The sequence below is a fragment of the Choloepus didactylus genome, chromosome 6 (assembly GCF_015220235.1).
Source record: "Choloepus didactylus isolate mChoDid1 chromosome 6, mChoDid1.pri, whole genome shotgun sequence".
In the NCBI taxonomy this organism is placed as follows: domain Eukaryota; kingdom Metazoa; phylum Chordata; class Mammalia; order Pilosa; family Megalonychidae; genus Choloepus; species Choloepus didactylus.
Window position 1 is genome coordinate 75489376 of NC_051312.1, and position 25287 is coordinate 75514662.

Consider the following 25287-nt stretch of genomic DNA (forward strand, 5'->3'; position numbering starts at 1 on the left):
GAAGGTGCCCGGTTGCTGATGTGTTGCCTTGGACGCTTTGTGGCCTTAAGACTGTAACTGTGTAGCGAAATAAACCCCCATTTTATAAAAGCCTATCCATCTCTGGTGTTTTGCATTCTCCAGCATTAGCAAACTAAGACAGTGCACCACAGAGCCATCCCTTTAGGCACATACACACACATCCACTCACTCCAACATGCTTGGGCACATCCATGCACGTGTATGCACATTAGCACACCTACTCACACGACTACACACACTCATTCACAGGCATGCACGCCCAGACAAGCATCTGTCACAGGCAAGCCAGTTACCTCTCTCTGTGTGGTCACTGTGGGCTGTGGTCCGGGAGAGCTGGCTTTGCAGACGCTCAATTTCGGCATCCTTCAGGGCCACCTGCTCCTGCAGCTGGGCTACCTCAGCCTGGAAGAGCAACAGAGAATCCTACCAGGTCAGAAGAACTACTGAACCATAACAATGGGCCTCAAGTCAGTGCTCGGAGTCCATCGGATCCTAGGACATGTCAGAAAGTTGGGAGCAAAGGTACCAATGGAGCCCTGCCAAATGAACTCACTCTTCCTGGCCCTTCCAACCCTGCCCACAGCTCTGACTGTTGATCTGTTCCTTTCCCTGCATCCGTCCTATGCCAGCCTGCTCATTCATTATTCTGCCCTCTGGGGACCAGACACTGCTGCGGTCCAAGGAGCTGGTATCGTGTGCAATGGAAGGGCTGCTCTTAGTCCAGAGGTGGACGTTCTCAAGATATTCATTCAACAGCATATATGTACATAAGTACAACAAGTGCCTGCATCCTTCATCTTTCCACCATATAAAGGAAATACAGTGGAAATCAAACCACTACTGGTGGATAAAGGGAGAACCAAGAGCCCCTCCCTCAACACTCCCCCATCTTTGTACACAGCCATTGCCTCTGCCCAACCTCCAGGCATGTGTGCACAGTCATGCACATATGCATGCATATAGCATTTAGGAGTGCTTAACATACATAGTTTTGCACGCATGTGCACACACACACAAGCATATAAGCACAATCATGCAAGCACACACATTCATACACAGGCACACAAGAGCAGCTGCATCGGGTAATTCTCACGTCTCTACCAAGTATAGCAGCTTAAATTTCACACTCAACACTAGGTGCAGTGAGCAGTGTCTTCCCATACTCATTAGAAGACCAGAACCATGTAGGTTCCATCCCAAGAAGCACTTTGACTTTGGAGTCAGATAAACATGGATTTTCTCACTTCCTTAGTTGGGTGACGTTGGCAAGTGAGTTAACCTTTCTGAGTTTCGGTTCATTTATAAAATGGGGAAAATAATACTTACCTCATGGGCTTGCAGTGAGGATTAAATAATATGACAGTTACGAACACCTTAGCCTTGGCTAAAGTGGCACATGGCAAGTGCACAACAATGTTCCTACTATTGTCCTTCTGTCCTATTCCTTCCCTGATGGATAACCAGTCCAGTCCCCTGAGCAGCAAACCAAGCTAAGAAAGGGGTTGAGGCCTGACTCCCGAGCCAGTCAACAGGAACACACAGTGAAGGCTACCACCTTGTCATGTCCCTCCTCTTGCTGTCGTCCAATGATGCCCTGATCCTCATTTCTTAAGGTTATGGTATGGGCTGTCCTTCCCTGCAGAAGCCTGAGTTACTCTTTGAACAACCTAAGTAACCAGATGTGCACGGGTCCTGCTGGTGGCTCCTCTGCCAAACAGCGGCCTGTGCTCCGTCTCATGGTACAGTGACTGACCACCTGGTGTTGGCCCCTGTGTTCACTGCTTTATTACATCAAACCTCACGTGATCTTCACAGGAGACCAAGGCAGGAAACTGTATCCCTGTATGCTGCTGGGGAGAAAACAGCAGCAGTGCAAGTTTCCACGTGAGTCAGAGTGGTCAGGTCAAGACGTGCACCCCGGCCATTCCGCTCCAATCCCAGGGCTCCCACCACCCCAGGGGTCTGGTTCAGAGTTAACAGGGAAGATGAGGATCACCTTTATGGAGTTTGGACTCCAACTCGAGGCTTTTCTGTCAGCAAATCTCTCTAATATCCCCCAAATATATGTGCCATATAAAAGCACAAGGAGGTTGGAGGAGTAAGGTTTCCTTAGTCTAAAGTTCAACTGAAACATTGATCCTCTGCTCTGGTTTCTACCCACAGAGACCAGAGAGACAAGTCCAGCTGTGCCACACTGCCTGCTGAGCCGCACAGCCACAGAGCAGCTCCTCACAGCTCACCAGGGCCGAGGTGCCCACTGGGCTTACAATTAATGGTGACAGTGACATCTGAGCACCTGAGCCTTGGGACTTCGACCCAATGCCTCTCACTTCTACAAGGGCCAGACTGTTCTTGGAAGATACCCTCTCAGCCTTTCCTGAGCCTCTCCATGTCCACCTCTCCCTTTCTACACAGAGCAGAGTGGGTTTGGGTCTTTGCTAGGAACCTGGATGCCTGTTGCTTGTCTGTTGGCCCCATGACAGACTTTAGAGATCTGGGCCTATTGAGACAGGGCACAGCAACGGCCAGCACAATGGCTCTTCCCTCTGAGTCCGGCCTCTGGGTGAGGTCATTTATTTAGAATCTACAGAGCAGGTGACTAGACCCAACCCGCCTCATGCCAGTTTCCATGGAACAGGCCAGAAACTGAGTGTTTGTTATCCTCACCATGGCAGCTGTCCCACAGCTGGGAAGGCCGACAACAGCCCAGAGACCATCTACCTGAGCATGAGGGTGAGGTGCTGCTGCCTAGAGCTGCGTGGCAAGAGATCTGTCTGAGACAACGATGCAGCCTGACAGTCTGGCAGACATGAGCGTTCTGGCTCCCTGCAAGTGCTGGGCCTCGTGAAACCCAGGACCACACCCTACTACTGCTAAATTGGAAGACGAATCACCTAAAAGAGCTAACAAAAATCAGCGTGGGTTTTTACCATAGGAAATCAGGATGACACAGGGAAGACAGTATGAATTTTGGAGCAACATAGACCCAGGTCTGAACCTCACACCTTGGCCACTCTGAGGCTCACTTTCCTTGCCAGTAAAATAAGGATAAGAAGATATGCTTCATTGGGTTATTTTATGGACTAAGTTAGAAAATGTGTGCAAAGGGCTTGGTACATTCTGGCACATAGGAGGTGCTCAACAACTGGAAGTTATTAAACATTCCTTAGCATCTCAAAGGTCTACATGCCAAGGCAAAGAACTCAAGTAATTGAAAAATAAAAAAGTGACTTGGTTTTATAACAGAGTGTGGTATGTACAACTTCAAAGGTTTCACCAAGACAGGACTCGCTTGAGTAGAGCACTGCAATAGAAGGTTGTGAGCTATTTTGAGAAAAATATTCACTCAAGAATAGGCGACTGTGAAGCAAGGTATAAACAAGGCTACACTCAGATAAAAACAGATGAATAGATGAGTGGATCTGGATAGCCTAGGGATGCTACCAACTGGCAGTGAGATCTTGGAAAAGTCACTAACCCTCTCTGTGCCTCAGTTTCCTCATCCATAAAATGGAAATATAATATTACCCATCCCCTAGGGTTGTTTCGAAGACCAAATTAGTTAATGTTTATAAAGTACTTAAATTATTATATGGTAATGTTGAATATCACTTATCAGTTGGAAAGGAAAAGGTGCTTCAGTTAAATTATGTTATGATAATTAACCAGTTATTTGCGGTTAAAATCAATTTATATCCTCTTCGTATACTAAAATAAATTTCAGATGGACTAAAGAATTAAATGTAAGTATCAAAACAAAAAAAGCTAAAAAAGAAAATTCGAGTAAACATTTATGTGAATTCAGTTGGAAAAGGACTTTGTTTAGGTGATAAAAGATAGATTTAATTACGTAAAGAGTTATCAAAATAGCATAAGACAAACTCATAGGCAAATAAACTACAAAAATATTGACAAGAAATGTAACAAAAACTTAACGCTCTTGATATTTAATAAAACGTAAAATGGATCATTAAGAACACTAAAACCAAAATAGAAAACTGAGCAAAGAATGTGAATAGACAGTTCAGAGAAGAAGCATATGGCCAATTAACACAGAAATAAAGGTTCAACCTAACCAATAGTCAAAAAAAAAAAAAAAAAAAAGTGAATTAAAATGATTTGGTGATATCATCCTCCCCCAGGCATCAAATAAGCAAATATATGTTTCTAAAGGAAGATGCTGCTGATGCCTCAAAGATGATGTACATATATTCATGTACTGTAGATAGCACCAGACAGAAATAAAATTCTCTGGAAAATAACTTGGCAACATGATTCACAGGCCTTAAAAATGTCATATATAATTTAGACTAAGTATTTATACCTCTGGGAATCACCATTAAGGTCATAAGGGGAAAAAAATCTCCAAACATAAAAATTTTAATTAAAATATTAGTTATAATACTTAAAAACCATGGTGGGGTCTTAAACGTAGCTTAAGTGTTTAACTACAGAGAACGTTAAGCAAATTATTTTACACTTATACAACAGGATATGAAACAGATATTAACTCGTTCATGGAGTTTTCTTTTAATAACTTAGGAAATCATAATACAATTTTAAATGAAAGAAAGCATGCATGTAAATTACCAACACCAGAAATTTAGAGTGAGAAAGATTTACCTAAAGAGAGAGATTTAATTACGTAAAGAGTTATCAAAATAGCATAAGACAAACTCATAGGCAAATAAACTACAAAAATATTGACAAGAAATGTAACCTGGAAGGAAACATTAACAGTGGTAGCTCCTGGGTGGTACGAGCAATTTTTAAAATTCTTTATATTTTTGTGGTCTGAAAATTTTCTAAAGAGTACATATTGTTTCTATAATCATTAAAAACTAAATTATGGAAAAACTGAAACCACAAACTAGATGTTAAGAGTCACACAGGACTTTGGAAATGTTAATAAGATGTAAAAATTAAAATGTCTATGGACGTCTTCAGGTAAACACTGGTGGGAGGGGATGTAGAGACACCAAGGAAATGGCAGCCCCCACCCCTCCCTTCCCCTCACCCCCACACCACGCCCAGGTGGGAGCAGGAATGCAGCCCCAGGGTTGATAAGAGCTTCCTGTTTTTTGCTTGTTTGGGTTTGTGTTTTTGTTGTTGTTGTTGTTTTTTGGTAGGTTAAATTTGCATTTTTCAAGCTCCGGCTACTGAAAAGCCCAAGTGTGACCACAGGCCGCCCCTCCCCATAGTGCTTCAGTGACCTCTCCTTAAGCATCAGAAAGGCCTTTTACCTTCGTGGCCTTCAACTTCCACTCATACTGATTCCGTTCATTTTCCAACTCTTCCACTTTGATTTTGAGGTGCCTGAGTTCTTGCAGTAACTCCTAGAGGGACAGGGGAGAAAGACAAAGTTCTGAGGACTAGAGAACAGGACGTGCTCCAGATCTGCAAACCTGGCTACGCTCATGCACAGAAAATACCAGGGGCAGGAGCAACCACATCAAGCTCTACACTGTGGTTTTAAACTTTAAACATGACCCTCATGTCAGTGTGACCATTTAAAAATGAAGGCCTCTCTTAGGCCAAGGAGTTCCAGACATAACAAAGAAAAGTGTCCTCTTATTTTTAGAAACCCTCCTGCCTGCCCCTTTCTCTGACTTTCGCGTGCTCTGTGGAGCATGCGTGTCCTGCACTTGTGTGTAGGGGGCTGGGCAAGTAGGGCTTGGGAGCAGAAGGAATGGAAATGCTGAAATGGGGTATATTCTCCTGTGCTGCCAAGTAACAGAAAGCAGACGGAGAGCTTCTCTGGTCTGAGGGTGGGGAGCCCAGAGGAGGGGGTGGAGATCCTGGAAAACTTCACTGAGGAATTGACAGTTGAGTGGGATAGAAATAAACCACTAAGGCAACAAATGCTAAGTGCCAAACACAGAGGTGAGTGTAGATGTTCCAGTTCAGAGGACAGGACTGGTGTGAAGAAAGGAGGGGGGAGAGGGCACCAAGAGAGGGAGAGGAAGACTCAGGAGGCAGAAAGGAATCGGAGCAGAGGATGGCTGTAGACAAAGGGGAGATGAGGCTGGGAAGATAAGGTGGGGCCCTATTGTGGAGGTCTCTGGGTGAGAAAATGAGTTCTGATACCCTATTTTGGGCAGTAGGAAGCCATTGAAGGTTGTGGAATGGGGCAGTGATATTTAAACAACTTGCCCGTGTTCCTATGGCAAGGCCCTGCTTTTTAAACTACCCATTCGACTCGACCAACAGACCACTGATAATTGGTCCTACCTACTAGCTTCTATCAGAAAAATTAGCATAAAGGCAATTATTTACGTGTACTTTCTGAACTCCAACCTCACACAAAAAACTTCCTACTTAACACCTCCATGTTGCTGTAGCATAGGCATCTCTCTATTGTCACATCCAAAATGGAACTTTTAATCCCTTCCCCTAGTCACCCCCGTCTCACTACATGGCAAATCTGTCTATCTAATCATCTGTGCAGAAACCTGGGAACCATCCTCCGCAGCTCCTTCTCCCTCTGCCCCTACATCTGCAATCCATCCCCAAACCTGGCAGATTCTATATCCAAGAAAACAACTTGAAGCCCTCATTTCTCTCCAACTCTCACCACCACCCTGGTCTAGCAGCTACTGCTGGTAGTCTGCACAGTCTCGCCATTGTTTGCTCCTCTGTCTTCATGTCTCTCTCCAATCCATTGACCCCACAGCTTCAGAGGAACAATATGATTAAAACAAAATCTGATCATGCCACTCCCCTGCTTCTCAAAGTTCATAAAGCCCCTGACCAATACAGCCCGGCCTGGCCATGCTCCCTGCTGGCCTCTCGAATCACTCTTTCCCCTCATGCTTTCTCCTCATGTCCCCATGCTGGACACATTTGAGTTCTTTCTGACTTGGGCCTTCATACATGCTATTTACTCTGCCTGGAACCATCCTCTGGACTACCCCATCCTTCAGGCCTCCCTGAGCAAGGCTATCCCCAACCTCCATACTACATCAGGCCACCCTGCTAGACTCTGTGCACAATTTGCGATTAAACATCTATTTGTACAACTGCTAATGGCTCATTCTCCTCCTACACTGTAAATTCCATGAATTTTGCTAACACCAAGTCTGGTTTGCACATTTATCCAGCAAAATATGCAAAATTATATCTGATTATTCAGAGCAAAATATGCAAAATAATCTGATTATCCAGCAGTGCGTGGCACACAATAGATACGCATTTTTTTGCTGAATGAATGAACACATGAAACTCAAGTCATTATTTAACTGTCCCAGACCTCTTTGCATTCTAAGGCAAAACACCAGGAAGTTATAAGGTTTACATTTGAATTTTGAAGGGTAATTTATAAAGATTTCCTTATAGCTGAAGAGAACATTTGTTGATGCTCTCTTAAAATAACGTATTCAAGGCTAAAATTATTGTGTCCATGATCTGCATCATCAAGGCCTTGGTCACCTATTTCAACATACATCAGATTCTGTTCAGGTTTGTATCCTAGCTAAGCTCCTCAGATGTCCTTCAGAGGGCATCAGCCCTGTGGATGGCAGAACGGAGGCGTGCGGGTGGCTGCCTGAGGGTCTGCCTCTGCGAGGACACAGAGCACTGTGCTGCCAGGCTTTGACTCCCTTCTCTTCCTGCGCTGTTTGTTGCCCATCATACTCTACAATCACTGGTACAAATTTTATCTTCCCTTAGAAGTCTTTCCACAGTAACCCACTTAGCACAGGACATGCTCCAACACCCTCTTGAGGCTTCTGTATTCAATATACACTAACATCTTGACTTTCATTTTTACCCCTTATCCTTCAACTGAGGATGACTCCTGCCTCACCAAGTCCCTCTCCCATGTCTAAGTCTGGGTAGAGATTTTCAACTTGTTCCCTGATTAAGTATGGATCATGGTGATTTCTACAAAGCTGCAGCGGCACCCTCTGCAGTGTTCATGCTCCTGTGACCTCAGCCTTTTCCTTGGGCTTCCAAGTCCTTCAACAGTGGGCCTTGGAGGCTCAGGCTCAACCCAGTTCTGCTGCCACTGATGGGCCTCAGCAGCGTCACGGAGCACCAGGTCACACCAGTGCAAGGGCCGGGTCCAGAATCCCAGTCAGATACATCCCACGTGGCCCAGCGGTTATGAAACCACTCTGATGTGATTATGCCAGGAAGTTTTTCCTAGAAATGCAGATGATGACTTAATTGCTCACAGCAAATGGAAAACTGTGTTTTATTTTCTCACTGGGGGTAAACCTCTTTAAAAAATAAATGAAAGGATTCTTTCATTCTTTCATGATGTTATTTTTTTTTTCCAAGGAAAAAGAACCACATGAGATGAAGTTTCATTTAATCTCCCAGCCAGAAGAAGGGAGTCAGTATCTGAATCAAATGCCCAAGGAAAAGAACCCTTAAGTTCCCTTTTGCACAAATGCTTCATCACTCAGACATACTTTGTTTCCAGCTCTAAGGGTGACTGATGAGTGGGGCCGCTTACCTGAGGGTCCCCCTCGCCTGCTCAGGCCCTGTTCAGTGAGGGTCAGAGAGCTCCCTCATTTCCCGAGAGGAGTGAGTGAGCCCCAACTCTACTCAGAGGCGACAACAGAACCGTGCTAAGCCATCCACACTGCTGTGGTAGGAGAAACCCCAGTCCCTCCACCAGTGAAATGCCGCTCCCCCCTCCACACGCATGCTCTGATATACTTAAGTGTGGTTCCTACAGGTGACCCCTCCCAACAGGCACAGTCCTGGCTGTGGGGTTGGGGCTCGGCCACACCGTCGCTGGCCACCACCTCCTCGGGGTGGTCCCTACTGAGCAACAGGCGCTCTTGAATCTGCCTGTGGATGTCCAGCTGCAGCCTACACATCTGCTCCTGCAGCTCACTGATCACATTCAGAACCGACTGTAGAAAGGAAGAGAAAGGAGAAAAAGCAGGCAGGGTCAGTCAGCTCTTGGTCACAAAACCCCCTAAGAGAGCAGCACAGAAGGAAGGACGTGCAGAGAGGGCAGCAAGTGGCAACCAGCAGTCACCATCCATGACCATCCACTTTCCTCACAAGAACCAAAAGACAGGGCATTTTTCCTGAGGCTTGCCCCATTCATGGGCCCACGGCAGACTCTCTTACAGTTTGAACAAACCCCAAAAGTCAGCAGCTCCCTTACAACATCTTTGAATGCCAACACTTGAGGCACAGAGCCCATAAAAAATCCTTCACTGAAGCAGAAACAACAGCAGAGGTAAGTGCACAAGCAAGGGCAAACACACACATGCTACACATGCCAGCACCCCCACCCAAACTCCCAAACATGGCAACACCCCATGCACAGGTGACATATACAGCATACACCCCACGTATACAAGCTGATATATCCCCAACCCCAAACTCTCTCTCACACCCTATTACAAACCTCACTCCTGTACTCCCCCACTCTAGACCTGACTGCTTTGTAGCCTCTAGAATATTTTAACCTTTTACGATAAGTTTTAAAAATTCTAAACCTTGGAATGCACACCTATTCAATTCTGAATCCCTTTAGCCAGTAGTTCTTCTGGGCTTTCCATTTCTACTCAGTAGACATGTGGTGCCACCCTGCTAAGATCTTATGGCCACAGCAACCTACAGAGCTCACAGGTGAGAAGGGAAAGAGACATGCAAACCACCACCACAGCAGGACTGCAGGTGCTACAGCTAAGAAAAGCACAGGCTCTCAGGCAGTACAGGGTGTCTCATTCTGTCTGGGTGAAGAGAAGGTCCAGCAAAGAGTGCCTGGAGGTCATGAAGGATGGGATGAATCTAAGTGATGATCATCAAGGAGGCACATTCTGGACCACTTGATGGGTGTGGAATTAAGGGAGATGAAGGATCCTGGGCCTGGGTAACTGGGTAGATGGTCGTGTTACTCATGGTGGGAAGAAACCCAAGCATGTGGGGAGGACAATGAGGCCTATGGGGCAGGGAAAGGGACCCAAGGAGATAGATGGAAGCAGAAAAGAATAAAAGAATCTAGGGTGAAAAGAGTGGCAGCCAATTAAACCACTTAGCTCCTCCCTGCCCCACCTTTAGCTATACTCCAAGCACCAGCATCTGATACTGAGAGTTGTGCTCACTGGGAGCATGAGGACTGCTCAGATGTACTAGAAATAAGCTGTCCATCCTCCAGTGGTGACAATGTTGTCTAAAAGAAGAGAAACACCTACCCTGTATCTTGGTGTTTTTTAAACCCCCTTTTCCAGCATAGAAAGGAAATTGAGGGTCTAGGTGGCAGCTTGGGCTGAGTGCAACCATTACATCACAAGCCAGCCTCTGGCCTCTCTGTCACTCTCCCCTTGAACTACATCACCTGATTTAGCCCATAGGCAACCTAACTTGTCTTCTCTCATCTATGTCCAAAAAGGCATTTCCCTACTGAGACAAGAAGATTAGGTTGAAAAAATAAGGTGACCTCTAGAAATGGCCTAAGTGCCCTAGGCTTCAGACCTGCTGGTCCTCTGAACCTTGATGGGACTCTGACCACCTGCTTTCTTGGGCTGGGACCATTACAGCCCCCTGAGTTGTCACCTGCAGCCCCAGGCTCTGACTTGGCCTTTACTCTGTGTTGTCCCTGGATTCTGAACCCCTTGTCAGCTCAGCTCAGATGCCTGATGAGGGCAGAGGATTCCTGGTACTGGCCACCGTGAGCCATGGTCTAGTGCTGTCTCTGCTGTCCATGGACTTGGCCATCACTGAGAGATACTACATGGGAAAAGGACTAAGCTCAGTTTGTTCATATTCTTTCTTCTGAGAAGCCTCAAAGTCTTTCAGGGCTTTAATTTTTTAGCAGGCAGGTCCCTGGAAGATGATTCCATGAAGACTGAGAAGCTGAAGAAAGAAGAATTAAAGAGAGACTAGAGAGTTGGTAACAGGCAGCCCCAGGCAGAAGTATCAATTAAGCACAGAGAGAAAGTGAAGTGGGGATCCAGATAGGCTTCCGGGTAAGATACAGAAGTTGAGGGAGATCCTACCCAATGGCCTTGATCTTCTTTGAAGAGCAGGAGGGAGGGTCTCCTGCTAAGAGTAGACAGCAATGAGGAAAAAGGGGGCAAAGATTTAGAAGAATCACATAAGGCATGAAAAGAGAGGCCAGACAGGAGTGGATAAAAACATTACCAAGGAGCGGGGAGGATGTGGCCCCAATTAACAAAGAGGTAAATTTTCTTCCCCCTAACCCTCTAACCAAGAACCCTGGGGCACAGAGAAACGTGCTGGGTTAAATAAGGATGGAGTCAAATGGTATTCATTAAATTAAGGTTCAAACTTCAGGTGCCCAAAGAGAGAGAGCCATTCTGTCACTGGTGTCTGGATTGTGATAAGTGACAGCATGATGCAGTGAAAAGCGCACAAACTGTAGACCCACACAGACCTCGGTTTAATTCCTGTTCTATCACTTTCTTCCTGTATGGCCTTGGACAAGTTACACAACTTTTCCAAACCTAGTTTTCTCATTTGTACAATAAGGGCATCACTACCTCATACGGTTGTTGGGTGGATGGAATGAAGAGAGACTTATATAAAGTAACTGGCATGGTGACTTCAATAAATATCAATTCACTCTCTCACACTGCTTCTCCTTTTGCCAAAGTTTGATTTATCAGAAATGAGGAGGAGAAATTGATAAAGCAATAGAAAACACCTAAAGCTCCTGGGACACAGTTAAAGCCAATGTGGTACCCACCACTGACAACAGAAGCCCAGCTGCCCCGCGCCCTCCTGGCATGTTCACATTATTTGACCACACTTCTCCAGAATCCTTAGTCTGTCCTACCAATCCTGCCTGTCTTCAGACCTGAATGTCTCCCTTACTATCACGAATTTTCACTGCTATCTCCTTTTTCTTGTTTTTTCCATCATTAAACTTCTTGGATGAGGAGTCTAGATCTGTTATCCCCACTTCCCATCATCTCATTCACTCCCCCACCTTCCAGGCAGACAGGCTTCTGTCTCTACCATACATGGGTACCACGTTTCATCTGTGACTTCCTCCTGGTCAAATCCATGGGCTTGTTATAGGTTCTCAAGCAGCTTGGCTCCTTCTTGAAGTGCTTTCTTAGGAACTGAATCATACCCCGCTCCCCCCAACCAAAAAAACCAAACCAAAATAAAACAAAAAAAAACATGTTCAGGTCCCAACCTCCAGCCCTGTGGGCATGAACTCATTTTTAAATAGGACCTTTGAAGATGCTATTAGTTAAGGAATTCCATCCAAACGGAATGAGGATGGGCCTTAATCCAATGTGGCAGAAGTCCTTATAAGTAAAGGAATTGGACATGGAAGGAGAAGTCACAAGGAACAGCCAGGAGCTGGAAGTCAATGGAGCAAGAAAGAGAAAGAAGACTCTACCATGAGCATTGCCATGTGATGGAAAAGCCAAGGAACCCCGAAGATGCTGGCCAGCCAGAAGGTACTGGCTCCAGGAAGCAGCAGGACTTCTGGCTTCTGAAACCATGAGCCAATAAATTCCCGCTGTTAAGCCAACTCATTGTACAGTACTTATTTTAGCAGCTGAGAAACTAATATATGCTTCATTCTTGACCTCTAAGATTTTGGACTATTCAGGTTCTTCTGACCTCTTTATTACTTTTTTTTTGCCAACCTATCTATCACTCCAGTCTGTCTAGGTCTTTATGAATCTTGACGTCAACCAATCCACTAAGTTTTTCTTTGCCTTCCTGTCATCACAACTTCAAGGCCTTCTATATCAAATCCAAATTTGGACTAAAATTGTTGAAAAGGCAGGAGGACTAAGGGCAGATTACTGTGACCCCCTACAAAAAAATCTTATCGAAAACCTATAGCTACTATTTATTATCATTCAGTACCAATATACCTATTTTATCATTCATCCTATATTCCTTCATCTTATCAAAAAGACTAATCAAGCAATGCTTTTGCAATGCCTCACTGAGCTGCAGATTTACCAGGTTTACCAGTTGAACAAACGAGATCAATCTGACGTGACTCACTCTTGGTGGGCATAGATCCCTACACTTTGTCTTCCAGCTCCGCACAATCCATGATAGGGTTGACACCAAACTCAATAGACTAAATTTTATGGAACCCAAATGACTTTCTCATCTGTTTTAAAAATCAAGAAGAAAGTGATTCATTTCCAATTTTCTAGCAACTCACTTGGTTTTTCTGATCCCTTAAAATTCACCTGTGGCAAGCTATTTTGGGATAGCTGTCCTAAGTTCTTTGCACCTGTTAGTAGTTGGTGGAATTGAGTCTATTCTTTCTTTGATCTTCGTACTGAGAACATAACTAAAATAAAGTCTTTCAGTTGTCCTCAGCATTGTCCTTTTGTTTGGGGCTTGCCCTTCTTAATACTGTTCATTGCAGATGCACCTTTATTTGTCTTTACCATACATCCTTTCTATCTTTTGTATAAGCCCTTTTGAAAACTGGTTTCTCTCAAGGAACTTCTAAGCATTTCCTTTTTATTGGTATCCTTTATGGGGGGCACAGTCAAAATCATATTATTTTTTAAGGACTTTGGTCATATCATGTCATTTGCCCTTCCAGAGCTTTATTTCTAAACTTCCAAAATATGATTTACTAAAGTCTAAGGTGCATGTCTCTATGCCTAATTTTTCCCTTCTTTACTTTCATGAACTCTGAAATAATCAATGATCACTTCCTCTCAAAGTACCTATCATTTTTACTTAATAAAATAGCTTCTCCTTTTGCTTCATTATTAGAGCTAGACTGGCAGTTTCCCAGTTTCTTTCTCTACCCTCTGGGTAGAAACCATAAACCAATGGGAATTGGTGGGGGCAGAGGGGTCCTGTCAAATACTTAGTATTTAACTGGAAGAGATTTTTAGGAGCAATAGGTGCTGTTCCCCTCCATCACTGCACCTTTTCTCTGCATCAGTTTTGGGATCTATATCAGGAATGTGTCAGTTGTTCTCTCCCTGCTCAGTTTGACTATGTTGCATGCTCCAACACTTCTAGGCCACTCTCCTTTGATTATCCTCATCCATGTTTTGTTTTTGTTTTCCAGTATGTGCCCTCCCTCAGGCTTGGGATTTCAACTTCAGTTTCTAATTCTTTATCTCCAGAGCTAAGCCATCTCCTCTCTTGCAGGGTCTGTTTGCCTCCCATAAGGCAGACACTTTTCCATTCTTGGGTCCCACATCATGAAGTCCAGGTGACATTTATGAGGTTATAATTGCTGTTCTGTGTTGTGATGCCAGCTTGCTTTGTTTATTACTACTCCTGCTTCACTAACCATCAAAGTTCTTCATGGCTCTTTCCCATGTGAAACTACTGGGCACCTCCCATAATCATAGACTTTCCCACCCCATCCTACCTGTTAAACTTGTTCACAGTTGTCCTTAGTTCTTTCTCTACCTCTTCCTTTATGCTAAACCTAGTATCCTCCTAGAACTCTTAAGTACTGCTGGTAGGAACATAACCTCTATATACCATACAGGATCATGTGGAAATAGCTGTCAAAATTTCAAGTGCATATACCTTTTCATCCATCAGTCCCACTACAATATCCTCAGACATGTACAAGGTTATTCACTGCAGCATTATCTGTAATGGCAAAAACTTGGAAACAACCTAAATGTACATCAAAAGAGAACTAGTTAAATAAATTAGGATAGAGTCAGATAGAGGAATAATATGCAAGCATAAATAGGAATGAGACAGTTATTTCTTTTTTTTTTTTTTTTTAATGTGCCCAGTATGGAATAAATTCCAAGACTGTTAAATTTAAAAAGCTCCAGAATAGTGTGCATTTGTACTAACAGGAGGGAAAGAAAAAAATGTATATGTCCACAGGAATTTGCTTTTCTATTCATAAGACAACTCTAAAAGGCTATAAAACAAACTGGTAACACTGGTTCCTGGCTGGTCAGGGCACAGGCATGAAGGGAGACTTTTTGCTCACTTCTGATTTTTGAACTGTTTCAATATATTTCATATATTAACACAATAAAATAAAACAAAATAAATAAAATGAAAATAAGAATAAAACCCTTCACATCAGGCCACCTCTATGCTGAGCAAACACAATCTTCCCAGCCTTTACTCTATAGTCCAAGGACCTCAGTCTGGTTGCTCGGGTTCAGAAATCAGAATCCCTCCCTTCCAGGGTCCTAATCATATGAATAAAGAAGGGATTGCCGTTTTCTGCTAGAAAATCTCACAGAATATTTCTAGTTCTATATAGCTCATGTGTACCCCTGATCAATCGGGATGACTCCACTTCCTGGCACAGCCTGGAGTCCTGCTCCTCTCTTAACAGACTGTACTGGTACTACTGGCAGAATCCTTTAAACCCCCCAGCAGGACCCAGCTGCAGGCCTCCCTCCAACCCACGCTTGGGAAAGCCAGGCTTGCTTCTCCGGGTAAGTGTGCTCTGAGGAACACACCTTTCATCTGGTGTGCCTCCCACAAGCTTTCCCTTGCCTCTGGATCTTATTCTTTCATGTTCCATCCTCCTAATTCTGGCATTTACTTTTCTTGTCAGTCCCTCTTCTGCAGTCATGCTTTTCAGGAGTAAATCAACTCAATCTTGGGTCCCCTGAAATGGTCCAAAAATATTGCACAAGAAAGATGGAAAAAGGTAAACAGTAAACATAGCTCTCACCCACATCTCATTTGGGCCATCACTGACTTACTCCTGAGCAAGGCTGGTCATCAGGATTCTCTCCATTTGATAAGAAATCTGCACCTCAAAGTCCTCAGGTCTTACAGAAAGACCATCAGTAATCACTTCTGCAACTTACCACAGGCAGAAGGATACTGGAATAGAGAGCGATCAGAACCAGAACAGAAGGAAGAGTCTGGAATGCCCTCTTTAACAGCATCCTTTCTTTCACTGAAACAAACTGGAATTTGAGGTTAAAGCCTGAGCTACACTGAGAATGTTTATTTCAGATCTTGTTACCTAAAAAAAAAGTCTTGACTTTCCCAAACCACCAGCAATCAGTCCTTAGGCTAAGTATATTCACTGGAAAAAAAGCAGCAATGGAGGGGAGAAGGCTGCATGCCCCTTATTCATGCAACCACTGATGACCTTAGCTAGATAAAGACCTCATTCTCTGTGCATGACAAAGGGGCAGCTTAAGCTGTCTGATAATTTTAAGGACGATTTTAAGCCTCCAGGTGTTCCTGACAGCTACAAATAGAGATAGAGGGTCTGGGCATACCAGCAAAGACTACGCTCAATTCTGAGAATGGGAAATTTGTTTCATGTCATGTGGTTGCTCACTGATTATCACAGGCTTGAACAGCCTAAAAAATTCCTCTGTGTGGAAAACCTAATATTTGTACTAGCAATTGGGAAGGGCTGTTATCTGGTAGGACTGAGGCCAGAAACAAGGTCTACACTGCTTCATGCATGAAGAATGGAAAACAAAAAAACACAGACTTAAAAACAATCCTTCAGAAAAGAAAGAAAAAAGCACAAAGCAAACAGTAAAATGACTGCTTTAGTTATACTTGTCCCAGAAGTGGGAGCATTCTTCCTTCCTTTCTTCCCCATAAAGGAACTGATTTGCCCCAGCTTGGTACTAACTCTGCATTTTCCCACAGACAGAGTGACTCTCTCATATACCAACCTACGCCTGGGTCCGTGCTTGCTACAGTGACTGGTTCAAAACTAGGCACATGACCCAAATCAGCAAAATGAAACTAATCCTGAGGCTTTTGCTGGAACCTTTGAGAAAAAGAATCTCTCTCTTTGCAGAGCCTGTCAGTCTGAGAGATGTAAATCTAGAGCTGCCAATGACCCTCTGTGCCACCATCTGGGGAGAGCCCTCCAGAGAATGAGGCTAAAACAGGACCAAGTGACGAGCAAAGCTGATTTCTAAGGACACCATGCGATAACTGAGATCTAGTCGTATTGGACACTTTAAACCCTAGACTTTTCAAGTTGTGTGACCTAAGCCCTTCCCCCTCCTTTTTTAATTAAGTGGTTTTGAGTTGAGTTTCTGCCACATTAAGCCTTCTCATAAAGTTTATTGAATTCTGCCCCCAAGGCCCTAATGTATGTCTGCAAGCAATCATGCATTTTCAAACACTGGTAAAATAACTCTAACCCAGGAGAAAATGCAATGGCTTTTCTCTGACCATTTCAGAAGCAGTCCATTCAACTAACACTTCACACAGCCAAGCAGTATTTAAATAATGCATCAACATCTCCATTTCCATCTCCAGCATGCTTAACAACACTATTAGTAAACTATCAATAAATGCTAACTATTACTATATGTCCAGCACTATGCTAAGGGCTGTATGTACCTTATCCCATTCATTTCTCACAGCCATTCAGAAAGGAGGAAGTATTAGTTTTCTCCATTTCACAGAAGAGGAAATTGAAGTTTCAGAACTTAAATTACTTGCCCAAGATCACAAAGCTACTCACTACTAAGTAGCAGAGCTTGAATTAAAGCCAGAAGATCTGATTCAAGAGCCTGCACTCTTAATCACTAGAATATACATCCCCTGTCTAATGCAGATACCATCTTTTAACAATCATACTTCTTATTAGTAACATGTTCTCAAAAGCAATGCAAGGAATATGCCCTAATACTTTAGAAGTGTTTCAATCACCAGTGTTTTAACCACCCAGCAAACACAGAAAGAAGTACATCAGGGTTCAATGGACAATAATGTTTGTACTTAGGAGAAATATCTGTCTTTAGAATTTAGAGATGCTAAATGGGGGAACAGCATTAAAATAAATGAAGTACCTACAAAATGCCAGATACTATGCTAGGTACTCTATTTTCATGATTTTATTTGACCTTCACCACAGAGTTATCCATATTATGGATAAAGAAATAGATGTTCAGAGAGATTAAGTAGCTATCTTGTTGAAAAGCCATAGAACTAATAAGCAGTTAGGTCAGTAATTGAGCCAATGGGTTTGTAAACCTAAAGCTTGTCTTCTCTCCATACCTCATATTGCCAGGTGTGAGTCCAGGGACTAGTAAGTAGAGGCACACAGAAGATGGCTACCTAAGATTAAAACAGGCTGTCTTCTCTCAAATAAAGGAGCTCTGAGCCCCAAATTCAATTCTCCAAACTTTTGTCCAAAAAGGATGGCATATAATGCCTGGGGGGAAAAATAAAATAAGGAAAGCCTTCTCTAAGAAAAGACCTCTGCATGGGCTTCCCATGTGAGCCATGAAGTAAAAAGAAATACATACATAATCTGAGGGTTCCACTGGGTCAGTGAAATGCACATCAAAAAATGTCGGCAGACTCTTTAGACACAGTGATGGTGGCCTGCTGGGAGACTGACGTCACCCCAGAACATCACCGTCATCTTGGCTCTCATAGCTCTCTTGTGCCCCTCCACAACTTGTTTGACACCCACCCCATCTCCACCCCCACTGCTTCCCTTTCCATCCTTGTCAGCAGCTTGAGGGAGAATAAAGCTTTAGAGCCAAAACTGGGCGGTTAGGGCATTCCTAAAATTTGCAGCCACAGCAAAACCTGATAACTCAGTATTAAGAGATCATAGCTTCCTCTGGTGCATAGCTGTTTCTGGCACCCAAGGGCTGACAGGCTTAGGATGGACCAGATGGCCTGGGTCCATGTTAGCAAGGCCTCCCCAGGTCTGAGCTTAGGATAGCATAGATCCCCAGAATTTGATGTATCACACCCACCTCTGCTTTTCTCTGCTTCTCCTCCTGTTCTCTCTGCTCCTTCTCCATGCCGACCAGCTTGAGCTTCAACTCAGACACTTCAGTCATCAGATCGAGCTTCTGGGTCTCGAGAGATGTGCGACTTAGCAGCTCCTGCAAGCACAAACAGACCATAAACCACCACAATAAGGAAATCCATAGCACAGAAAGAGATCTTTAAGTTGTGCGCTGGACAACACAGGGTTGAATGTCTGCATGTGAGCCACAGGCCTATTTCAGGCAGGCAGAGGCTGACACTCTGTCATTCCGGGATAGCACAGCCCCAAACACCACCCACTCTGCTCTAAAAGAAGAGGAGAACTACATTTCTTAAAAAACATGTTTGCCTGTGGAAACCGTCATTCATTGTTTCCAAATACAGAAAACTGAAGTGGTACTCTCAAAGAACCAAATTTCTCAATCTCTAGTTTTAAAGCAAAGTAGCAGGTCCTATCCACCAAAAAAAAAACAAAAAACAAGCTTCCATTAACAATATATTTCTCAAAACCAAAGATTCTAGATCACAGTCTGAGCCCAAGCAATATTCAGCCCAGAACACACCTCCTTGTAAGACCTCACTGCAACGTACCTAGAAGGGAGCCAGAACATGACATAGCTGCTCAATTAGCATTTATTGAATGATTATATTGAAATATTATTAGATGATATGGGTCTTTCCTGGGCTGTACCAAAATTACAATTTGGCCACTATGTGATATAAGCAGGAAGACTGTTCTTCTCTGGTGGTGAGGACAGACCAGGGGAGGTTATTACTAGTCCTGCAACACTAGTGCAGTGGCAGACCAAACCAGCTGCTTCAGGTCCTTGATGACAACCTGCCATGAACACATACACTTAATAAGCATGAACAAAGCAAAAAGAAAAGGTAACACATCTACTCAGGACCACTAACAATTATGAAGGGCCTCAAAAAAAAAAAAAAAAAAAAAACATTTCCCAAAGTCCCAGGGGCAACACATTTGACCACTGGCAAAATGCAGTGTCCCCTAAAGTCCAAAATCCTGGCACATGGTAGACACTGCCTTCACAGGTTCTAGCTAGGAAAGCATATGGCAGCCAGGAGAGCAAGAGCCCAAAGGAGCAGCTGGGAAAGATAGGAAGAAAAGATACCCTGCCATGATTTGAATGTTTTGTGTCATCTGGGGCAGCCCAACCCTGTTACAAGAGTGGAGATCTCAATATTCTGACCCAACAGCTCTGCTTCTCTATAATATTCTGACCCAACAGCTCTGCTTCTCTATATTCTGAACTGCTTTCATTCAGATCACAAGCAGGATAGGAGTTTTGACTTGGAATACATGATTCCTCAGGCCAAAGACCCCCAGTGCCTCAGCAAGCCAGGTTACAAACTGTCCCTCTGCTAATCTAAGGGGGTGGGTACCTAGAAGTCAAAATGCTCAGCAAAACGAGCTCACTGAGCACTGGGCACAGGAGGCCAGGTCTTCCTGGGCTTGGCAGATACGAAGCTGGCTTACAAGGCAGAAGCAGGAGCACTGCCACACGCTTGAACCACTTGGCTACAAGGAGTCATCTGGCTGAGCATGGGAGACAGATTCACTGAGTGCCTCCTCTGTGCCAGACACTGTTGGGGCCTTTGTGTACATCCTCTTAAGAAATGCTCCCAGTGAACTGTCAATCAAAATTATTATCCTGATTTTACCAATGAGGAAACAGGTCCAGAGACAGTAAGTAAATTTCTTGGACAAGGACAATGCCAGTCGGCAATAGAGTTAGTTTTCAAACCAAGGTCTGTTAGATTCCCAGCTCATTTCTGTGTAATGTATCACACCTTTTCCCAAACAGGGTAAGAAGTCTAAGAATTTTAAAGGATATACAAAATACATGTTTTTAAAGAAAAATCAACAAATATTCACTGGACTCAGGGAAAATTCACCCAAATAAACAAGATTTCTTTGAGCACATACTATCTAACAGGGACTGATGCCAAGGTTACACAGGCCATAAAAGAAGGCCCTACGGGGTCCTTCGCTGGGTATGAGGGCCCACTGAAATGATGAAATCTCTGGGTCTTGAGTACTTGAGTATCTTACAATGTAATCCTACCACACACATCCTGCTCATCCCTGCTCTTCTCTCTCCCTTCATTTCCCTCTCTCTCTCCACCACCTTGTTCTCTGTCTGCCTCTTCAACCTTCCATCTACCTGCCTTGTTCCAAAAATGATTTGAGGCAGATTGGAAAATGCATATCTCAAGTTAAAAAATGAATCATAAAAATTAAAGTGGGTAGGAAAAGAAGTTGAAGCCACAGTTACAGTTGGCATAGCAAGAAGTACTATACACTGCTAGAGGTAGACTATAATGTACCTGTGAGCTTCCTAGCAGCCCATGCAAAGAGGGGAAAAGGAGCAATTACACAAATCAAGGTCCATATGATAAAAACAATTGCCTTGGAGTACTGAGATCTGAGAAAAATTTCTTCCATGAGACCATATTCATTTATTCAACAAATACTTTTTAAAAATATCTACCAGATGCCAAGGCTAGGAATATGACAGTTAAAGACATAGTCCCTATTGTCTACTTGAGTATGTTAAGAGACTATTTATGCAGTCAGTCCCCTGACCAGCATTTGAGATGGTACTTTGGTGAGATTCAAAAGTTTCAGAATTTGTCTCTCTTGAAATCTTAAGAGTCTACTCTATTCTCATTATTGATCCAAAATCTCTCTAGCTGTTTTAACAGCCAGGGCTCAATTGAATACACCAATGTTCCAGCTAATGAGACTAATATTTTAATTGATCTTACTAGATTTCTAATAGTCATTCCAATTGGTCATGCCAGTGTTCCAACTGGTCACACTAACATTTCAACTAGACATTTCAGTTGGGCGCACCAATGTTTTAATTAGAAACCTGGGCTGCTTAATTCCATAAAGTGCACAAATTACAAAACTTTTACTCTCCTCTAGTTTATATCTATTAGCATGTACCACTACCTTTCATTATCATCTCTCCTTTGTCCTTGTCATTAATAGTTACTCCCCTAATCCTTGAACTCAAAATCAGCCTTCAACAAGCTTATCCCAATCCTGTTCCACTTCCAGAGCTCTGAGTCCAGCATGCTTCCAAATGCTTGTCTCAGTAGGAATTATCTACTCTACATCCTCAATTGCTCCTTCCAATTCCATTATAATTCCGTCCTGGCTTTTCTATGATATGACACATCCTTCCTAGCCATGTCAGGTGGGGGCCACCCTGCTTCCACTCACCCAACTTATAGAATACCTTTCTCCATGTTTACTACTTCCAGACCACTGCCTGTCTGCATCTGCCCTCCTCTTCAACGGCAGCCAGTTCAGTTATATCACATTCTTCCCAGATATCCAGAACCCAAGGCAATCTCTCATTTTCCTTGAGCTTTTGTATTTTGATCAACAGCTTCTCCTCAGCAGCTTCAACACTCTTGTAATGGATCTTCCCTTCACTGTCCACTCTGGCTTCACATTCACAACTCCAACAGGCTTTGCTTCCACTTCAATTCTGCTTCTCAGCCACATGGCCATGCTTGGCTTTCATCTTTACCCAGAATGTGTGAGCTCTGCTTCTAAAATCTTCAACTCTGAGTTTCTCTTCTCTGGCCATAGTCTTCTGACCTTAACTGTCCCACTTGCTCACTCCATCTCTCATCTCTTCTTTTGGCCAACAGTTACTTAATGACTCCGTTTTCCCTGAGTTATCAACTTCCTTTAGGGGGTATTTGCCTCCTTATCCACTCCATGCCTTAAGGTTAGTCATTTTAATTGTGCTCATATCAGTACCAGAAAATTCCTCACCCAACTCATCCCTGCCCCCAGATCTGATGAGTCCTGACCTGGTTCTCAGTCTTGCTGGTTGACTTGGAAGCATCCCACCTGGCATGATCCTAGGATCTTCCTTACCAAGCATTATGCTACCCTAAGGTAGGACACCAATCATCTTTTCTGACAGACATTTACTTTCCCCCTCATCATCAGCTCCCATTCCTCAGGCCTTAAACATGGTCAAATTTCAAACATTCTAAAGAACATTCCCTCTTGATCTTGCCTTCCCCTCCAAGTACCACCCATCAAATCCCTTGTACTCTCACAGGGCAAATAAATGCTGCACGTGCGTGTGTGTGTGCATGTGTGTGTGCGTATGTGTGCTCTCTCTGCTGTTCCACCCCCCAATTCACAGTTAAACTCTTAAGAGAATATTCTATACCTGCTACTTCTTCTTCCACATCTTCTTGTCACCTCAACAAAATGCCTGCCTGCCTGCAACCTGTCTTTTGCTTTCACGAGGTGAACTAGGTACTTTAACCCCTATTTACAGATAAAAGGATTGTTAACAGAAACATAGAAACAGTCTGATTCTGGGGACCTACGACCAAACTTCCATATGCAACTTATATTTCTCAGCTCTCAAGCTACTTACTCATCATCTACTCATAAGCACAAGTTACTCCTTGCCACTCCATCCTTCCCTTCGGTTTTCCTGACATTTTTTTCTTCTCCATATCCTTTGCTGGCACCTTCTATTCTGTCCACCTCTTAAGAAAAATATTCTTGGATCCCTAGTTCTCATCCCCAAGGTTGGGGACAGCTCTGGATCTAGCCTGCTTGTCTGGGACACAAACACCCTTGCCAGGCAAGGTTTGTCCTCCTGCTCGTGGCCTCCTAACCTGCAGACGGGGATCCTGCTGGGAGCTCTTGGAATCACACAGCTGCAGCTACTTTAATGTGTGGGGAGGTCAGGTGTGCAGAAGGAGGTGAGCTAGAGATAAGAGGGGAAAGTTTCATAAGCAGCATTCTGCTTCTGTTCCTAATTGTTTCAAGAGCGGGCAGGGGATGAGGGAGGTGGTATGGGAGCTGGGTAGTTTGTTTCTTTTACTGCAAATGACCATGAAACATGGAAATGAAGCATTAGGAAAAAACCAAAGGACAGAATTATCACTGACCCCTCCCACTCCACCACTACCACTAAAATACATCTCCATTTGGGGAATGAAAGAAAGCTTACATCTCAGAGCAACCCCTCATTTCCTTTTTCCAAAGCTTAGTTTCTGACTGGAACTGATAAAATAATTTGCCTTTCAACTTATCCCTTCCTTAAAGGGCCACATCTTGAAGCAATTATCCCCATCTTTAAGTGTGGAACATGACCCAGGAAATTACTGACCAATGACAGAGGATTGCAACCAGACTGGCAATCTGAAACCAGAATGAAAGAATGGGCCAGGGAAAGACATGAAAGGAAAAATGTGTCCCTTTTGCCCTTTGAAGTAAGAGGCTTAGGCCTTGCTGGGAAGCCTCGTGCATGAATAACACTGTGCAGAGAAGAGGTGCTTGTAATCAACCTGAGTTTGAGTCCAGACACAGTCCCAGTAACTAAATCATCTCTCTGAACTTCAGTCTCTATATTTGAAGAAAAGAAAGAAAGAAAGAAAGAAAAGAAAGGAAGGAAGGAAGGAAGAAAGAAAGAAAGAAAGAAAGAAAGAAAGAAAGAAAGAAAAGAAAGAAAAAGAAAAGAAAAGAAAAAAAAATGGGAGGCAGGGTGTCAAGTACCTACTTCACACTGTGATCTGGAGATACAACATCAAATGAGATAAACTTGAGGAAAGCAGCTATTTCTGCCTTATAACTCTCTCAGATGGAACTTTAGGAATTATCTGGAAAATCCTTATTTTCTTCGCTCATGACTCAGTGTCTCGTCTCCTCTTACAAATTTGTACTCGTAAAGGATTATGTACATAGAGTTCTGTTTAATATTCTGCTTGAGACAGAAGTACCTCCTTAAAGGTGCTACTGGGAAATTTATCAGTCAGGTACTGATGGCATCTGTTGAGTTCAGACACCTGAACATACTATTTCCTCACTAAACTCGAGGGTAGGGATCTGGCCTGTGTCTTAGACCCTCAGCTCAGTACCTTAACTAATATCTCCCACTTAGGTGATTTCACGATTTTAACAAAACTGGAATAAACTTTACCGCAATTCTAAGAGGTAAGCAAGGTAGAATCCATATTGTCATCCTCATTTTCTACAAGCAAGAAAACAGGTTTGTTGACTTTCCTAGATCAACAGCAAGTAAATAATGAACATTCATTAACTCATGTCCACTGACTCTAAATCCCTTAAACTAGTCACTCTCCACCCCTCACCTAAAAAGCAGGCAAAACAATCTGCCCAAAACCCTGGAGCTTTGGATGAGGGGGTAGTGCTGAAATAGAGGCTGGTATAGGTTAAAATTCCCCAAAGGCAAGGCTGTATCCTCACAAGGAGGTCTGAATCCTTTCTGTCTCCCACCTCTGCCCTCCTCTCCCAACTTCTGAAAATCTTTTTTGCTCTTGACATTGATTGCATCTATTAATGGCCGGTCTCCAGAAAATGCTCCCTTTGGCTGCCAGCTCTGTGTCTGTATAAAACCTCTTACGTGCTGAGTGGCATCATCTTCTTCCCTGAAATCTTCACCCTCTGGAGAAAGGGCAGGGATTGGAGACAGAATAGCAGGAGCTTCTTGTACAGAAACCTATTGAATTCCAGGGAACCCACTGAGGCCACTTTAGAAAAGCCACCAGGGTCCTCAAACACACCAGTAGATCATGGGGCAGAAGAAA

At 43.6% G+C, this 25287-nt stretch overlaps 1 protein-coding gene across 4 annotated transcripts in view; it reads right to left on the bottom strand.

Annotated features, from left to right (window-relative positions):
* The window catches only part of PPFIBP2 (PPFIA binding protein 2), a 162119-nt gene that overhangs the window by 27954 nt on the left and 108878 nt on the right, over positions 1 to 25287 (bottom strand). For all 4 annotated transcript variants that reach the window (XM_037840140.1, XM_037840138.1, XM_037840137.1 and 1 more), the window contains exons 6-8: positions 18651 to 18782; positions 5265 to 5357; positions 315 to 423 (exon numbers count right to left, since the gene is read on the bottom strand). In XM_037840140.1, coding sequence (XP_037696068.1) covers positions 315 to 423; positions 5265 to 5357; positions 18651 to 18782 — 334 coding nt within the window. The remainder of the gene's footprint in view (positions 1 to 314; positions 424 to 5264; positions 5358 to 18650; positions 18783 to 25287) is intronic.